Genomic DNA, 19,219 nt, shown 5'->3' with positions numbered 1-19,219 from the left:
ATGTACATGTGTGAATACACACATACTGTTTTATTGTGTAGTGACATAATCAAAAAGAAATCATTAGCTCAAGTAATTTTTAGAAACCCAGACGTAAAGAATGGAAAGTATATTGTCTTGTAAGGGAGAGATAAGAAAGGCTTACAAAGGCTAAGTGCAGATAGTTTATAGTTGCCGCTATTTTTTAGCTTTTACTGCAGTTTATTTGCTTTGGTATTTAGTGTTTGAAATCTATGGGCATTTTTATAAAGTCAAGCATCCAACTCTTCTGAAAAATCTAAGTTTACAGATTCTTTCAGTCCTGCTTGATTAGCATAATAAGATTACCTTTCTCTGAAGACAATTAGAAAACCCATAATTGAAACAATCATTGATTCTATGCCAAAGATAGATTCTATGTCATAGACAGCACTGTTTCTTTTCTCATCCAGAGAAAACCACCTTAGTTCACCAAGAAAACACATAGCTGGTACTTTCGATAGCTTTTATTACTAATAGAAATAGTAAATATTTGTAAGTAGAAAACATTCCATGTTTCTGAGACACAGTGGAATTTAGTGAATCCCTACTTCAAAGAAAATACTGCAGAATGAATTCAACAGTAACTTTCTAGTGGACAAAACAGTCCCTTGAAAGTATTCAAATCTTACCAACAGCTTATGTCCTTTGACTCTATGTTGACTAATAGTGCAGAACACAAAGAATACAAGAAAAATTAAAGTAAACTTTCTGATCTTAATAAATATTCTGGCACTTTTGGGTTTTGTAGAATCAGATAGCATTGCTAAGATTAACTGAAGAAAATATGCCAGTTTTACAGAATTTAAACAGGTAAAAAATCATAATTTTACAAAGAAACAGTGCTATCTATGACATAGACTCTATCTTTGGCATAGAATCAAAGATCATTTTAATAATGGTTTTTTTAATTGTCTTTAGGGAAAAAGTACTCAGATTTGCATTGTTTATGCTTCATGTATGATGAGTCACCCTTATTTACAACAGACTCCAAGTAAACAATTAAAAAGCATTGCATATAACAAATATCAGTCTACTGAAGTCCTTTTCAAGGATTATTATTTAACTCAGTGGCCTTGTTCATAATTGAAAATACCTTTAACTCATCATAGATTAGCACTAACTCACTGTATATTATAAACTATGAAATTGTATCAGTTTTAACACAGTCTGAGTAGTGTCAAACTGATGTCAGAAAGACATAGAAAAGAAAAGCAAAAATAAATCTATAAGCATATATTTCATTACATGAATTTTTCTCTTTTAATCCTTGTTTCTTTTTCTTATACATAAATTCCTCATAAGCAGTCTCTTTCCTAAGCATTCACTTGAATTCATGTAGAAATGGAAAAAAAAGTGTGGTAAATAACAAAATCAAACCAGTATTGGTAGGGAAAATTTTGCATCTAATGTCGAAAGCAACAGTGTAGTATGTTGTGACTGCTAAGTTCTTCTGATTTATTTACCATTAAGGTATCTGCAGCTATGTAATTGAGGTGTGGCCTTGCAATGTGTGACCGTAGAGTGAAAATTCAAGCTGCAATGTGTCAGGTAATTGCCACCAGTACATACATCTAAGCAGTTGTTCAGAAACACTGGAAAAATTGCTTATGAATGGAACCTAAAAATGAAAATATGTTTACTGCCTAGTAACTACAAAATACAAGTTAGCACTTTTAATGAAAATTTGAAGTAAATGTGCATGTGTAACTTCTGTATTTAAACACCCAACAAAATAATCTTTGAAATGATTTAATAAAGTGCATGTTAGTTCTGATTCCTGTACAGTAATTTCAGTGTAACAGAAGCACTTTGGCAAAAGAATACGAAAAGTAACCAGCTCATATTGCATAAAAATAGTCAGGAAAACATTGAGTATCCCAGCTGTCTTTTCTCAGACTCCTATGGAAATTGTTGAATGCTGGATTATAAAAAAATAATCCCAGGCTATCTCCTCCCAAGTGCATTTCAGTTTGAAAATATTTCTCATGAGTTTCATTATGTCGACTGAATGAAGCCATTTTTTAAAAGACAATACTAAAACACGTAGCTTGCAGTATTTTGAAAAAGAAACTCAAAAACCCAGAAGTATTTTAACCTTTTATTTAAATGTTTATCCAAAGAGCAAGTACATGTAATTTCAAAATAGAATTACCTGTTCACCCAAGGAATTAATATGCCATTACAACCATCATTTATATAAGTAGAACTCAATGTTGGGCAAAAGGCTGACATTTAATTTTCAATTACTTTCTTTTCGAATTTGCCTGCTTTTCCATTCAGTGCATATAGGTGTATTATTCTGAGATTTATTATCTTTTCTGCATAATCCTATGAAAACAAACCTCTAACCAGAGGCGAGAATCTTAAGATAGTAGAGAGCTTCAGAACAGATGCCTTTTGACTGCTCTGGATCTCTGGAAAGTTGCTGGCTAGCTGTGCAAGACCTTGATAGCAATAGGCCAGACAGACAGTGAGTGTCTGGTAAAAATCCCTTTTGATGGTATCTTTTTGTTTGAATTTAACCTATTGAGTTTTTCAACACGAAGATGTGTTCTGTACTGTGGCTAACACTATCTGTTAGGCATACAAGTGATTGTAGTTCCAGAGCTCAGGTTTTGCTAAATTATTCATTTTAAGTGCTGTTTCACCTTCTGAGTTACCTGTTACAGTCTCAAAATCTGCACATAGATTTTGATTGCAGTATTAATCTTAAGGTAGTCAAAGATTCCATTAACTAGTTTGGTTCAAAGTCTGTATAAAATAGCGTGTCTTCTCCTTTGTCTTTTTTCTTTTTGTTTTAAACAATGACAACAAATGTAAAAGATGCATAGAAAAATACTTATTAGTAAATGCAAATACAGATGTTCACTCAACTGCGTTCCATATTCCTCTGTGTTTTTCTGGTTGAACATGCTGCGTAGTGTAATAAACAGATACATTTTGCTAACAGTGTTTACTTTTGTCAATTTGCATATTTTAGTTTTATTTTAATAATGTATGTGTTACCATTGTATAAATTTATGTGGGCTTTATTTGCATTTAATACTTTACTTCCGCATATTCTTTGTCATTACAATGATTTACTCTTTGTGATCAAATGGCCTGAATTTTATATAAATTCCTCTGATGTTAAAGAAGGAACTGGAGATGCTCTATTCCATTCTGAACAGGACAACCTTGTCCTATATGTCTTAGAAATGTCTGCTGATGGTGCTCCTTAACTTCAGGGGAGCTCAGGATGTACAAGATGGAAGGAAGGATATGGGGAGGTTGAGGATATGAGGGGATGGAGAAAGGATGAGAGGATGGAGGTAGAAGTGCATGTTCATCCACCTCTTACCTCCAAAAAGTCTTGTGAGTCGTCATACCTCCTCCGAGCATAGGAAGAGGTTAAATCTGCACTTCCTGGGAATTTCTCTAGGTCTTTGTCTCAGCACTGTCATTTTACCTGGAGGACACTTTTCCAGAGGGATTGTGACAAATGTAGGTGTCTATAGATGACAATGACACAGAGCGGATGCACAGAAATGTGAATCCCTGCATTTTAAGGGAAGTGATGCTCTGGATAGAGAACATGTTGACAAAACATGTCAAGAAGTTCTTGTTCCACCTTCTAGCTCACTGATATCTTGCTGACCCTTCCAAATCTTCTCTAGATAATATTAAAAAGCACTTTATGCTTTCCAGCCATCTTACCTCTAAATCCTCTTGCAATCTCACTGGTCCTTTCTCCTCACTTACTCAGCTTCCCCCTCTTTTCCCTTCTTACATTCTGTGTTATCGCTCACCCCTCCTGTACCCCTCTGTAATTGAGTCCTCTATTCCAAGGTTATTTTTTTCCAACCTTATTTTTTTCCTATACTGCAAAAGAAGCTTTGAACCATCTGTGGGTGTAGTATTTATACCTATTTACTGCCTATGGTGGTCGTTTGCCATATATTTAAAAGAGCATATTTTGTTCATTTTTGGCAGATAAAAATAGGATATCCTTAAAGAATTAAATAACTCTTAAAAATAAATTGTATTTGGGTTTTGTGCTTGAAGTTTTGAATGAAAATAGGAAAGCTGTCAGCTCTTGTCAATCAATTCATTATTTACTTGACAACTTTGAGTTAGAACAGAAGAGAAGAGCATGGCTGCAGAGTAGCAAACCTAATTGTAGACAAATAAAAGAAAATTCACCCACATGACAGAAAGAAAGTGCCGACTGGCATTGTGTGTTTTTCCTTCCATCAGCCTTCATTTGTCAGTGTCTGCTTGACAAGCTAGGCCAGGTAAGTCAGATTTTAACTCTTTATTGATTCTTTTACCTTTTTGTTTTGCTAATATCTTTTGAAATGAATAGTTTTTATACACAATACGAGGTAGTATAGTTCGTCCATATGGGCACACAAGTAATAGGTACCCTAGAGATTTATCTTGCTGTATTATGATACCTGTGTCTGATTTAGCAAAAGCTGACTGTGAAAACATGATGAAATATTATTTGATCAAATAAGTTACTCATATTTTCAATGCATTATTAAGATCTGCAGCAAATGCCAATTTAACCAGCTTATAGAACCTAGAGGTTGATATTCTATGCATAAATCAATTACTTCTCTTTCCAGAAATCTTTTTATGGAATATTGAGGAGCAACCTGCTCATTGTTTTCTGTGAGCTTTGAGCATTTAAATTTTAAACAGTTTGTATCCAAACCTCATCTAAAAATGTCTACTCCAAGTGCAATAATATTAAATTATCATAGCTGCACATTGATTGTAAAAATGTGACAAAACTTTCCCAGTGAGAAATCCTCGTAAATTGTTTAATCTGTAACAGACTTTGTAGCCTTAAGGATGGATTGCAAAACACATGTGTCCTGGTGTCTCAGGAGAGGGAAGATTTTTGAAAGATGATAAAGTGTTTAATGTATGGTACTTTTTTTTCTTGGAAACAATGCATGACTAGTAAATTAGGATGTGATTTCATTCTTGAAAACATAAGCTTTTTAGAAATGTGAGGGAGTTGCTTGGAAGTTAGTGAGTTTGTACTTCAGCTTTGCCTTTCATCTTGCTCCTTGTACTAGTACTAACACATTGGGTACTGTTCAGAAACCAAGAGAAAAGTGTGGTTAGTATAAATGAGCAAATAAGCATAGGAGGATATTTACAGAAATGACAGGCATAGTTTACCAAGGCTTTAGTGAAGTGAATATCAAAATTATAGCTTGCTTTGATGTAGACAAGTTTTCGGAGATAGGCTATTTCCTCCTCTATTCAGAAAACAGTTTCCTAACATTCTCACCATTTGTGTTCTTTTTCATATGTTCTTTTCTCAACACAAAACCTTTTTTCTCTTCAAAACACAATTCTTGAAAACTCTTGGATGTACTTCGTCTTGATAATATGTGTTATTTATTAAACAGTAACTCCTCTTTTGTAAGATTATATATGTTACTCTAGTCATTACATACAATTTAAAGTACTGGAATCTGAAGAAGAGCCCTTACAAATGACTGTCTATATCTGTACAAGATCATATTAACTTTGGTTTACTTTGTTTTGAATTGGTTGCTATGTAGTAAGTATTAGAGGCAGAGAATCTATATCTTCTCAATGTTTGGTATACTGGCAACTATATGAATTTTTAGTACCTGATGGATATTTGAAGAAGTTTGACTTGATCAATATTAATTTGATTGAGTAAAAATTTATTTGGTTTTTGGTTGTTTTTTTGAGTAAAAATAAAAACATATACCTAAGAGAATCTTAGTTTCTTCCCACCCTGAGGTTAATGATAATATGAAAAATACTCAACCCTGTTGCAGATACTGTGCTAAATTTTGAAGTAAATATAACTTAGAGATAGTGGGCATAGTGCTGTAAAGCTTAACTCTTGTGAGATACTCTTGTAAAGAGAGTCAGCCTGTCAAATATGACAAATTCTGCAGTGAAAAATGATTATTGGTGTGTGGAAATTCTTTCTAAAGCAATATTGTAGGTTAACCCTGGTGGGCAGCTCAGCCCCATGCAGCCACTCACTTACTCCTCTGCAGTGGGATGAAGGAGAGGAATCAGAAGAGCGAAAGTGAGAAAACTCTTGGATTGAGATAAAGTCAACTTAATAGGTAAAGCAAAACTGTTCACACAAGCAGAGTAGAACAAGGAATTCATTGACAACTTCTCATCAGTAGGCAGGTGTTCAGCCATCGCCAGAGCTCTGTCACCCATAATGGTTACTTGGGAAGACAAACTCCTTAACTCCAAATGTCCCCCATCCCTTCTTCCCCAGCATTTATTACTGAGCATGACATCATATAGAATGGAATGCCCCTTTGTTCAGCTGGCATTTAGTTGTCCCTGCTGTATCCTCTACCAGCTTCTTGTGCACCTCCAGCCTTCTTGCTGCTGCATCAGCGTGAGGAAACGGAGGCAGCACTGATTCTGTGCGAGTGCTGCTCACCAATAACTAAAACATCCCTGTGTTATCAACATTCTTTTCATCATAAATGCAAAACATAGTGAGATACAGGCTGCTGTGAAGAAAATTAAATTCACCCCAGTCATACCCAGTACATCCCTGTAAATCTGTGCTGTGGCTATTGTTTATGTTTGGGCACTATTCAGTAGCATTTTCTCACTAGAGAAAATTCATTCCTTACTTTGTAACTATTTTTTCTTTCGTCCAAAGTGAAATGAATGGGTGAGATTTTAAAAAGATAAACTTCTAATAACGTACTTGCTCATGGAAATTTAAAAAATAGAAAAGTGCCACCACCGAGGTAGATATAACTGGTAGATGTAACTTAGCCATTTGCTGTTACAAACCCGGCAATCGGAAATGAGCAAACTGCATATTTTCCAAACTGTTAGAATGTAAATTCCATTTACTGAAATCTTCCCCTGCTTCTGCTGCTGGAGCAACATACTGGAACAGTCTTTAACATTATTCCAGTAATATATGCCACTGTAACTACTGTAAGAAAAACTGCAGAAATATATCTTCATGAATATTCCTTTTCAATGGTATATCAAAGAATAATACCAGAAGACAGACATATCTGAAAACAGTACAATCAACAAACTGATGTTAGAACAGTAATTGATTTTGATTTTTTTCCATATTTCATTTTGTAGCCAGAAACTCCTCTGAAAATAAAACTTTATTGACTAAGCTTGAAAAGAAGAAGAAAATTTGCATATATGCCTTAATGTAAGACAGAGAAGAATAGGCAATCAGGAATGAGAGGGTACAACAAATAAATAAAAAAATGCCTCCCTTCCCAGTTAAATGATTTTTAATTCGGTTTATTGAATAACTCATTATTTGTGCAACGAGCAAGAATAAATTCTGGCTTCTCTCTTTCCTGTTTCCAAGAGGAAATAAAGAATTTTATGACTCAATACTTCTGTAATTATCAACAAATTTCACTTGCCAGTTAAGATGCTTCTGGTGGTAGTCCATATCTGCTACCATATCAACCTAAGTAACTTTTTTTCCTTTCAAGCTACTGTCCTTCAGCATCTAAAAGGGCACATAACGTACAGAGAGATTGTAAAATTATTGGGACTTCCCTTATTTTCTCATAAGAACTTCTTATTATGTTTCTATGCCAGATTTCCCTCTTCTGTGTCAGTTCTCCTGGTTTTGTTATTATCTCTTTTGTATTATGCACTGGAACTAAGGTAGGACCTGCAGTGTAGGTGGAACAGGAGCAGCTGTTTCATCCTGTGTCCTGTCCAGCCTCAAAATAAAATATTCTGAATCATGTCCAGTCTCAAAGAACTCTTCTTCCTGAGCCTTTTCATAGTCCAACTGGATAATTAACTATGCCTTTTCAGTATATTACCACCATAGCCAAATTCTTTACATATGCTATACCTTTAGGTCATGTGTTTACAGCTAACAATTTCATCTATCTCAAGTATCTTCAGGAAATTTCCTTTTCATGACAGTGAGCTGCAATGGATAGATACTGATGTCTCTATGTGGGGCAAAAAAATTGCTATATTTCTTCTCCTCTAGATGTACAGAGGAAGCTCACAAATTTCTGATAGCCAACAGCAATATGTATTTTGTGAAAAAAATCCTTTCACTCTGCAAAGTGGTGAGAATTGCTGTTTCAGGCACTTTGTTTGCATGGCTTAATTTTTGGGACTTTCTTAGTTATATTTCATTGTGAAGGACTTCCTTTTATTTTCTTTCCTTCCCTTTTCCAGGAAAAAGAGATACTGCAGGGAGTTGAATGATCAAAAATACCAGTAGATCTTAATAGACAGGATGTCTGCTTATTTTACAAACTGCACAAAGGCTGCAATCATAGTTTTAGAAAGTAGTTATGAACTCTAAAATTGAATTGTTGCAGTTTTAGAAGGAAGAGGTCCTTTGTGTGGTGTTCTTTTCTGTGAAATAATTGTTTCTTCTCTGAAGTGTCTTCAAAACTGTTCACATAGGTCAAGAGCTATAGTTGATTCAACTTTCCAGTCTCTCATTAAAATTAGATGACTGTCTTTTGCACAGTTTACTTTAAAAAGTCAGATGAATCTCAAGTTATTCTTTATCCCACATTAAGATAGCTTCTAACACTGCCTTTGGATCTTACTTCAACTCTCACATATTTAAAAGAACAGTGCTTTAAAGACAGGAAGGTGGAGTTAAATTCTGTAACTTAAATGTTTGCAGGCTTCTTTCTTTCTATATAGAGAAAAATAATTTTATCAAACTTATGAGGAATTTATCAAACCTTTTCATGTGTTATGTAGAAAAGAACAGGGGTACAAGCTTGTCTCTGCTTGAATTTTATCAAAATGTACTAAAGTCTTTATTCAGGAAGTTTAAATACTGGCAACTGTGATTTTCCCCCTGTGCATTAGGTCCCACAATACGGCCACAGAACTGTTAATAGCGTGTCATGGAGTAGTCTAATAATAGTGTGTAAGTATCTAAATTTAATAGAAGGAGTGCCATCGATGGTACCTACCATCAAAATCTGATACTCATTGTGGTATAGCTGAATGTCTTGTAAATAAGTCTTCTCTGAGCATTCTTCTTTGCGGTGGTGTAGCAAACCTGCTACACCATGTTAACCTGCTCCATAAATGGCAATGTGCAGAGCTGAGTCAGAAGGAAAAATGAAGTCATTTAGTTAGAGCCAGAATTCTTGAAGATAAGGATATATTCAGATTTTCTATCCACTTTCCTTTCTTTACTTGTGAGGAAAAAATGAGGCACTTGGAACCTCACTGTTTATGTATAGCTTTTTTCCTAAAATATCTGGGAATAGTAACCTAGAAGATAGGTGTGACTATTTCAGTAAGCCTTGCTGGACCTTCCTGTGTGCATTAATAAAAAAAACCCACTTCAGAGTATTCTTATTAGAAGTTACACTCTCCTTCATCTAAAAGAAAAAAAAGGCATGATTAATTGTAATTTTCTGTTATCACGTGTAATATATGTGGGGGTCTATATCTGATTATTTTGAGAAACTATTTTTGAAATTAAAGGCCTCCAGATTATTTTACAGTTTAGGTTTAGTGTATTGGCTTGTTAAATATGACTGCCTTGTCTTGATCAGTAAAGTAAAGAGAAATTGTTTACTGCTTCTGTTTTCCTGTGAATAAATTATCTTCTTTAATCTTCATTTAATGTACCATCTTGATAGAGTGATCATGACTTTTAAAACAACTTGCTAAATTAATTTCAAATTTATTTTTTTTTTATTTGAAGGTTGTAATTAAGTTTTGATTTTTGCATTTATCTTCACCATAGAAGCACAGGTTTAATCACCCTGAGTTTCTTCTATTGTCCCTGCAGAAAATGTCCTATGGACATAATCTCATGGGGAAATCAATCCCAAAACTTTTACCAGCGTTACCAGAGAAGGTAAATCAGTGCTTATGATTCTAAATATAGGCAAAAGCACAATCTGAAATGCTACAGATAATTTTATAGACAGTTGTCTGGGCCTCCTAGTGTATGTGCAGCATATGTCAAACAGCCTGTATGTGTCTGCTAGGATAGGTCCTATCTCTTGGAATAACATATGCCAAACCATCAAACTTTCTCTTCCATTGGCATACATGCCAGAGGTTTAGTCAATATATTGGAGTATGAATTTTCTAAGTTCTAAGCTATATTAACAGATTTTCATAGTCCAGATGGGCCTATAGACAAGTCCCTGCCACTTTTTCAGCCTGTACATTTGTACAGAGGTTAGACTGACATGTTGTTGGAAATGCAGAAGTTAACGTGACTTATTCAGCAGTAGGCTTTCATCAGTTCGGATGCACCATTTTAACACCACTGAAAATTCATAGATGGTATGTCATGGAAGAAAGCTGGCCTCTGTTTGATTCTTGTTGTTTATATATGTTTGAGAAACGGCAGTTTCCAATTTTGATGTATTTTAATTTGCCATATGTGTGAAAAGTTTAATTAGCATATTCATCACCCAGCCCAGAAGTAGCAGTACAATTCCTTACACAGGCAGTTCATAAATTGTGCAGTTCCAGTAGAGTCAGCTCTGTCTCCCGGAGACGGTGCTGCATCTGCCATACAGGCGTCCTCCAACAGCCAGCAAAGCGAGCGTGCACAGGAGTTGATGATCTTGAATCAGGATTTTTAAAAAGTTATGGCTTTGCTATTATCTGAAAACTGATGGATATGAACACAGACAACTCTTATTAGCTTTAGTAGTAGCCTGGCCTGTGTGATCAAGAGCAGATATCAGACCGTCCCCTGGGAGTATGCTATACTCCTGGGTCCTGCACAGGCTAGATAATAACTTTGGTCTCTTTTGTTGTGAGTGAGCCATTAGAAGCTGTGTTATGGTCGTCAGTTTTTTGTTCTCTTTGGGAACTGAATAATGGAGCAGTATCCTGAAACTACTTTCTTGCTTGTTGACCCATTTTAATAAGGTGTCACCTAGCAAATGGATTTGAAATTGCTGGAAACTTGCTCACTGGGCAGAATTCATCAAGGCTCTATCCCATCAGGCAGGCATCTGGGCAAAGAGCTCGCTCAAAGCTACTGCAGCTATTTAATGTCAAGTATGCACTTATTGAAAGTAATTTTGTGATGTTTTTAGATTATATTGGAATTATTTTGTGACGATCAAAAAGCAGTTGCTGCTCTAACAAATAAAAGATCTGTTAATATCCAGCTGTAGGGAGCTGGAGACCAGCCCTGCTTCAGCATCGCTGTGTCAGGAGCTCAATGGCCTCAGCAGGCTGACACGGGGTCTTGGGCTGTGGGCAGGTGGCAAGCAGGGCTAGGGGTACCCTCAGGGTCTGGGACCGTCTTAGGTGCCCTACTGGAGCATTCTTCCATGCTGGTTACTGCCTGCAAGAAACCAGTTTGGGTACTCCCAGTGCAGCCCACAAGCAGAACCAAAGCCCAGTGAGGGGGGAAGCTTGAGAAGATCCACTTCAAAGGCACATTCACGCTACAGGTTAAACCTGCAGCGTAGGCGCACCCATAGTGATCTTGATGTTCTTGGACTCTGCAGGGAGCTGTAATGTGTTTTTTCCGCAACAGATTTTTTTGTCATACCCAGTGCTGTTATAAAGTAACATAAGTATTTGAGGCATAGAATGACACAACATGAAATATGAGCAAAAAGCCTGCAGATGGCTTAGTTAAAAAAACCCACATAACAGCCAAACACCAAAAAAATATTAAAATGCCTATTTTTCATCAAGATAGGCAGAAATTTACTTTGTTTTTTAACAGTCCTTGAGAATTTGTTTTTTCATTTGTATGGTGAGAAGGGAAGTAGAAAGCTAACCTAGTATTGAAACAGAGAGAAAATAGGACTTTAACAAGGCTTGATAAACGGGTTAATAAACTCCCACCCCCTCAATATCCCAGTTTTTCTTTGTATCGCTTGTCAGTGCTCACTTTCTATGAAACTTATGTCTCATTAATGTTGAAATGCATAATAAAAAGCTATTGAAAGCAAACATGTTTCAAATATTCTAAGAAACAAGACAAGCTTTAAGTCACTTCATTTGCTACTGATAAACAATAATTGAAAAGATAAATGGGTAATGATAGTGAATTTATGAATACTTTCTAAGGATTTTCCATAATGTTTTCCAAGTAAAATTTCATGGACCGCGATAGATGTGTTTCCTATGAATGAAACACAAAAGTAAAATGGCCCCTTTCTGTGACTTAAAATGACATAAATTTCGACAAGTGTACTGCAGAGCAAAGAACAGCAGATTTCCACCAATGAAATGATGTGTCAGATCAGATAGTGACAGGCCTGGAGCTCAATCTTGTCTGCTGCCACACTAATGATAGCTGAGACTGTGGATAGAAAAGCCAAATTGGAGAATCAATGGATAGTCTGCAGTATTGGTTGGGACAAGATAATCAAGCCATAAAATAAGTGGGAGATGAGCAGAGAGAGGAAAACAATAACAAATCAACCAGTTAATTTTGATATGGCAGATAATTCTGGGATTTTTATTTATATCATTCTCTCTCCTTTTTTTTCTTTTTGTTTTTATTTCCCCTTGTATTACTTGACAAATGAAGACAGTATGAATCTTGGAATCCAGGTGTAGTTTTTTTTCTTTTACACTTTTCAGTGATTTTTTTTTTTTGCTTTTGACTTTCTACTTGCAGTGTTTCAGCCATTATTTATTTGGTCAGTGCCTGATGAAATGAAGCTCCTGTACGTTGGGAAGGGTTTCTTGGAGTTGCTTTATGTTAGCATATGAATTGCGTCTTTTCAGATTAAAAAAGAAATCTGCTAGAGGATATGCTGTGGCTAATTCAGTAGGATGTCATTGCTAGTGGTAGGTTCCTCCCTGTACCTATAGGAACTGTTATTGCTACTATGCTTTTGTTTTTAATTCATTCGTATAAATGCTTTACTAAATAAATACTAATTTCCTACTAGTAACAGTAGTTTTGTATTAATATGTTTAATTTTCCTCAATTCGGTGTAATTTTTCTATCTCATGATATGGTTGTAATGCTATGTACTGTATTAACAAAATGTTAACTAGTGCACTTTTAATCTGCTGGTCATGTAAAACAGAAAAAAAGGACAGAGCTGCCTAAATGAGGTTTCTCATGCCTATCTTTCCTAGTATGAATTAGCTTTGTAATCATTTTTTGAAACCTTGGGGATGAAGGGACATACTGCTGCTTATTTTCCTAGCATTACTCTTTTCTATCTCTCTTTGCTTGTGTTTTCTCTGATGACACTCTTTGTTCTTAGTTACTACTATCCATAAGTTTTCTCAAACCCAGTCCTGGGCAGAAACTAATCTGTTGGTGTTTTACAGCCTCCCATGGAGCTTTAGGACTTTTCAGTCTTATTGCTTATGCTACGGCTAATCTACACTGCATGTGTTTTTATTTTTCAGGAAACTGAAGCAGCAGTGCAGGCTAAAGAGCCGAATGTGGAAGAGGTTTTGTCTAAAGGGTGTCATTTATATAAAGAAAAACCAGCCACTCATCCAGTAAAGGTAATGAAGCAACCTTTAGCATATCCATTACTGTGTAATGGGTTACGCTTCCCCTGTTGTACACTTGTCCTTGATGTGCTCTGTTTAAAATCAATGAAAGAACTTAGTAAATGGCATTTGTTCTGTTCTGTGACGGCATAGCCAGAGAAAAAGTAATGTTTCCAACTAGAGATGTTTTACATATTGTTATGGGAATGTTGTTTTTGACATTAAGGTCATTCTAGCTACTCAAGTGTAATCCACATTGAAAGCAAATGTGATTGTTGGTGCTTAATCAATGGCATCATATAACATGATTTTAAACTCCCTTATTTTGAACTTCACTTTCAGAAATTTTATTGATTAAGAAAACGAACATGTTTTTTGTGAAGGAAAGAAGACATGGCAGTATAGAACTTTCCCTCTCAGCTTCTCTGCCAAAATTCACATAGAATGACTGACTTGATGCTGTTTTAGAGCAGAAGATACATTGTTAAGAAGGCTAACACCTCCCAACACTTCTCTTTTAGAAAAATGTACTGTAGTATCCTTTGCCCCAGCACAGGAATCAGTTTGAAGGGGATATTTCACACTCAGTTTCCTAAAGACTATACAACTTCATTGAGACTAGAGTTTCATTTACTATCCTGTAGAATCCTGAAGCAGAAGATATTCAGCAAGTAGCTTCCCATGTGTGGTTCAGCTACTTCTGGACTGTAGGATCAAGCTAGTAAGGTCACTACTATGTCAACCAGAGCTTGATCTGGTTTCTGTTTTTATAACTGCTAGTAAAGTGTGAACATAGAATCATAGAATGGGTTGGGTTGGAAGGGACTTAAATCTAGTTTAACATCCTGCGATGTTCCAACCTTCCACACCACCAGGCTGCTCAATGCCCCACCCAATCTGGTCTTGAACACTTCCAGGGAGGGGACATCTACAGATTCCCTTGGCAACCTGTTCCTGTGCCATAGCACTCACACTGTGAAGAATTTCTTCCTAAGGTCTAGCCTAAATTTTCCCCCTTCCATTTAAAGCCATTCTGCCTTGTCCTATCACTACATGCCCATGTAAAAAGTCACTGCCCAGCTTTATGTAGTCCACCTTCAGGTACCGGAAGGCCACTATAAGGTCTCCTCAGAGCCTTCTCTTCTCCAGGCAGGACAATCCCAACTCTCTCAACTTGTTCTCATTGCAGAGGTGTTTCAGCCCTCTGAACATCTTTATAGCTCTCCATGATGATTAATGAGAGTTCCCCGAAACTGTAATAGTGGGTTATTGATTACTCTAAATATCTATTGCAATTTCTTCTGACTGGGCTTGATTGTAAACTTTGGTTTTGGAGCTTTTCCTCACCTATAGCACTCAATAACCTCGTTTTACAGAAAACGGTTAATTAGGATGTCTGTGGGTGACCTTTACACTGAGCTTCTTGTTTTTCTATCTCTATTTGGTCATTATACTTGGAGCATTTTTTTCCTGCTTTTAAAACATTTCTTTTAAGTTACTTGAAGTCCCACCAGTAGATTTTCTTTCACAGGAGCATACAAATCCACTTACCTGCACTTTAGAAATTGATGCATATTTGACAACGATGTGGTTTCTTTTTTGGCTTTCCTGAACAGAAATACTTAAGACTTAATTTTTTCTTTGGTATCTAGGCTTTTTATTAATGATCAGTTCCCCTACACAGTGATAAAACACTAAGAGAGGTGACCTAAAGGTGACTTAATTGGAACTTGCTAATGAGTGGGCAGAATCAGAGTTTTTCGGGCTTTTTCCCTGACTAATACAGCACTATTTTTTTGGGAACTGAAATATCTTATCTGCACGCTAAATGGATGATGCAACAAAAATCACTGTGCAATAACTCTACTCATTTCATAAGACTGCAGCTACAGTATTAGGTGCTATCTTACTCCACATTTTAACAAGTAAAGCACTTGAAACAATAGAAACCTGGATATTTTGGCTTTCTTGGTATTTGTAATTACATATAAAGAATTGTAGACTGAATGCTGGTATTTTCAAGGAAAATAAATAGTATTTGGTTTATGTAATACTGACAAAATTATGAATGGTGTGAAATGATTCTGTTTGGGCCAAGCTTCTGACATAAAAGTACACTCTGTGTATATGTCTTTTAAGTGTTCATGCCAAAGACACTCTAAACTGCCAATTTCTACAAGGTAACTCTTTAAATAAAGATTATGATGTTACTTGGGTCATAGTTTTGACACTGATGTTATAAAATGTGTCTGTGAGGAAATTAGTACCTACTTGTGGAGTAGTGAGTATTTCATTTCTAGTCCCCGTTTAATTATATTTTACTTTTTTCATTCTATTCTGTAGTTCAGTTAATTGAATGACCTTTGAAGTTGATTTCTGGTTCACTGCCTGTCTTGTACAATAAGTCATAAAACAGTGAATATATGTTGTCAGGACTGTTGAATTGTTTTCTTGGTGATGTAGGTTTCCTTAAGCTTCCACCCGTTTATACTGAGTTGGTCTTCTGTCATCATTCTTCATGAGTAACATCCAGCACCGTCTACTATTTGTATGTTCTAACATAGACTTCTCAGCAAATGTCAAAATCATTTTCTGTACAAAAATGGTTTTGTGGAAGCAGAAATAATTTGTACTCGTATTAAAGTGTTTTTAAACGATATTAGAAAGATTGCGAAGTTAGACACTCAAAATTTAATAAAATTCTTGAATTAAAACTTCTGTAGTGGCGTTGGTTTAGACTGAACCCCGCCTAATTCAGTAGAGGGTATGGATAACACACGGTGAGCAGCAGTTCGATACATAGGCTCATACTGCTTGTTTAGTTTGTGGCACAGAAGAAAACATAAAATTACATGACCTTTAAAATCATTAATTACTTGTATAGCATTGCTCAATAGCTTAGTAGATTATCTAGTTCCCTGGAGCACCTTTGTTTTAACATCTTTTTCTTCTTTCTGATTTCCTTAATTCACCACGAGTCTTCCCATTGTTTTCAATACCTGAAGTAGAGGTCCTGCAGATTCATTCACACTGAAGCCTCTCCTGTGTTGGAAAATAGTATGAATCAGTGAATTAAAGATATTGGTGCAATTATGTGCATTGTATCTGAATTAATGATCATATTTGAAGTTATTCTGGCATTTCCTATTGTTTAGCTGTTTATCTTTGCAGCCTTTATAATACATTCTCATTACAGTGTTTTGAAATAGATTAAATCCCGTTGATTTATATTGACACAAACTTAATCTTACCTCATTGTTATATCACTGAAATGTATATTTTCATACCTTCACCAAGCATACTAAAAGCGCTGATATTGGAAATTTGCAGTGCAGGACTGTAAAAATATTTTTGTTGACAAATGAAATCCTAGTATATGCTGATTCAGGAGTCAAGAATGGGATGAGATGTGTGATCCTTTAAGCACTAGCACTTTAATAATCAGACCTATTCATTTTTATAAAATGGATTTCGTGCTTTTGAAATGCATTTCTGTAATGCTTTTGCAGGTAGGGGAGGGAGAGTTTACTGCTAGTGACAGTGGCAATAGACACGACATAAGCCCCAATCTTATGATTAACAGCATTTAAACAGAACAGTTTGTTCAGGAAAGGATTTCTGCGGCAGTGGGAAAGCTATAGTCCCCTTGCCACAGTACTCAGAGTGTCCTTTCCCATGCTGGGTGGAAGACTAAGCAGCAAGGATCCAATTTTCATTGCCTTCAGTCTTGCATCTAAAATACTACACCACTTCTCTCTCTAAATACTCCTATCTAGTTTCAGTGCTGTCTATGAGATTAGGTAATTTATGAATGTTAACCTCACCTAAATTTCAATGGTGCTGACATTTAAAGGAAATCAATGAATCAATAAAAGTGTTCCTCAATGCAACATATTTTGATGTTCTTACTCGTCACCAAAGCTCTAGAGTTGCAACTACAGCAAAATTTTTATGCCTAAAGAATTTAACATTTTAACGCACATATGCTAATTTATGGCAGATGCAAAATCGAACCAAACTATAATTCTGATTATAGTTCTGGAACTAGTTACACTCTTATTAGTGGCATAGGTGTTCCCTCAGGCAACCCTGCCTAGTGTCTGTGTTGGGCACGTTTCATATTTTGTCGTTGCTGGAAAGAAATCCCTGATCCACGTCCACATGAATATTATATTTATCACATCCATACCATCTTCGTAAATTACTGTGAATATATTGTAAAATGGAGCCAGACTTTGGTAGTGTAATCTCTCCGGCTTTTATTTTTAAGGTCTCACTACACTCTGTTACTATTAAATTAAGAGATACTGGAACAGTTTTTTTGCATTTTAGGCTCTGGAAGTGGGTTCTTGGGCTACAAAAGCAGGAAAAGAAAAGGAACTTTAAAATCTGCCATAAACTGCTTCCAAAGTGTATGTTTCTGTCTGTCCATAATCCACACAGAAATAAAACATATGTACGACTGTAAGTTGTCATATGACAAGTTGCATTTCTCATACATTCCTGATTGCCTTTTCTGCTTGCTCCGCATAGCCTATTATCAAGAGCAATCTCTGGTATTCTTGACTTTTGATTTTATTTTTAATGCAGTTTTTAAGCTGCTCTTAAAGATTAAAAGTTGTTTTATTCCCTAATGCAGAATTGTGTCCTTTCTCTCTTGCCCTATCAAAAAGCATTTACACAAAAGCTGTCCAGAGTTTATACCAGGTAATATTCTGGCCTGTATTGGTAATAGATAACAAAAGAACTTTGCAGCTGTAGACTATTTATGGCAAAGCTTTAGGCAAGTTCTCGAAATGCTCCCATGACACCTCAGAGTAATAAAATTGTGCTACCTTGTTCTCTGTGTTTGCACATGTGTTTACACACTGCAATTTAACGAGTATTGTTTCCTATCCCTCTCGACCTCCGTCGTCTTACACTCTATGTTGTTAAAGCACCTTTCTTAATAGGCATCCCGTTTCCATCATGGCTAGATTGTGATTTAGACTATATATCTAATTATGGACTGGACAACAGAAATACTGAAAACATTCGAGTGGTGGTGGTACATGGTGCTGGTTTTTGCAGCAGAAAATCAGGGAGTGCCTTAAAAGAGACACACAGTCTTCCTTTCTAAGAGTTCAGTGATGCAGCATGGAATTAGCAAGGCTTCATTCTTCTTTACAGTCCTTAGAGCAAGGAAGAAAGAGGGGCAGAAACATTTCAAATCTAAACGCCTGTCAGGGTTATCTGAGGACTAATATAATTCACACTCCAGATTTTCACTTAGATTTTGTTTAAAAGTAACAGTTTAGCCATTATTGGTCAGGACTGCACGCCCACACACTGAAGTCTGTGACTCCCTGAAGATTCCTAAGACTTTCTTTTTACTTTTTTGGTTTTTGGGGGTTTTTTTTCCCCTTTTTAATAGGTGGAAGAACATGTTCCGCATTTGATATTAAAAATTGTGGAGGTTTTATTGATAAGGGTTCTTTTAATACACAATTTGTCTTTGCATTTTAATTTAAAATTTAGCATCTCAGGTTTGTGGTGATAAGAACCCCCACTTCTCTACAGTATGTCAAAGAAGAAATCATCCTATGCGCCCCATGTGTAAAGGCCCATCAAAAAGGGAGCAGGGGGCTGCAGCACCTCCCTGCTGGGCTGCAGGACAGACCCTAACCAGCCACAGCACCTCCCACCACCCTCAGACAAGAAGCAGAGCATGCCAGGGATCAGCTTCTGGGTGGAGGATGGGATG

General features: G+C 36.1%; 1 protein-coding gene across 10 annotated transcripts in view; it reads left to right on the top strand.

Annotated features, from left to right (window-relative positions):
- Window positions 1-19,219, top strand: part of DMD (dystrophin) — a 1,193,355-nt gene that overhangs the window by 834,934 nt on the left and 339,202 nt on the right. For all 10 annotated transcript variants that reach the window (XM_054050408.1, XM_054050369.1, XM_054050393.1 and 7 more), the window contains one exon: window positions 13,387-13,488. In XM_054050408.1, the coding sequence (XP_053906383.1) occupies window positions 13,387-13,488 (102 nt within the window). The remainder of the gene's footprint in view (window positions 1-13,386; window positions 13,489-19,219) is intronic.

The sequence above is a fragment of the Cuculus canorus genome, chromosome 1, assembly GCF_017976375.1.
Source record: "Cuculus canorus isolate bCucCan1 chromosome 1, bCucCan1.pri, whole genome shotgun sequence".
NCBI lineage: Eukaryota > Metazoa > Chordata > Aves > Cuculiformes > Cuculidae > Cuculus > Cuculus canorus.
This window is presented reverse-complemented; position numbering and strand designations above follow the sequence as displayed.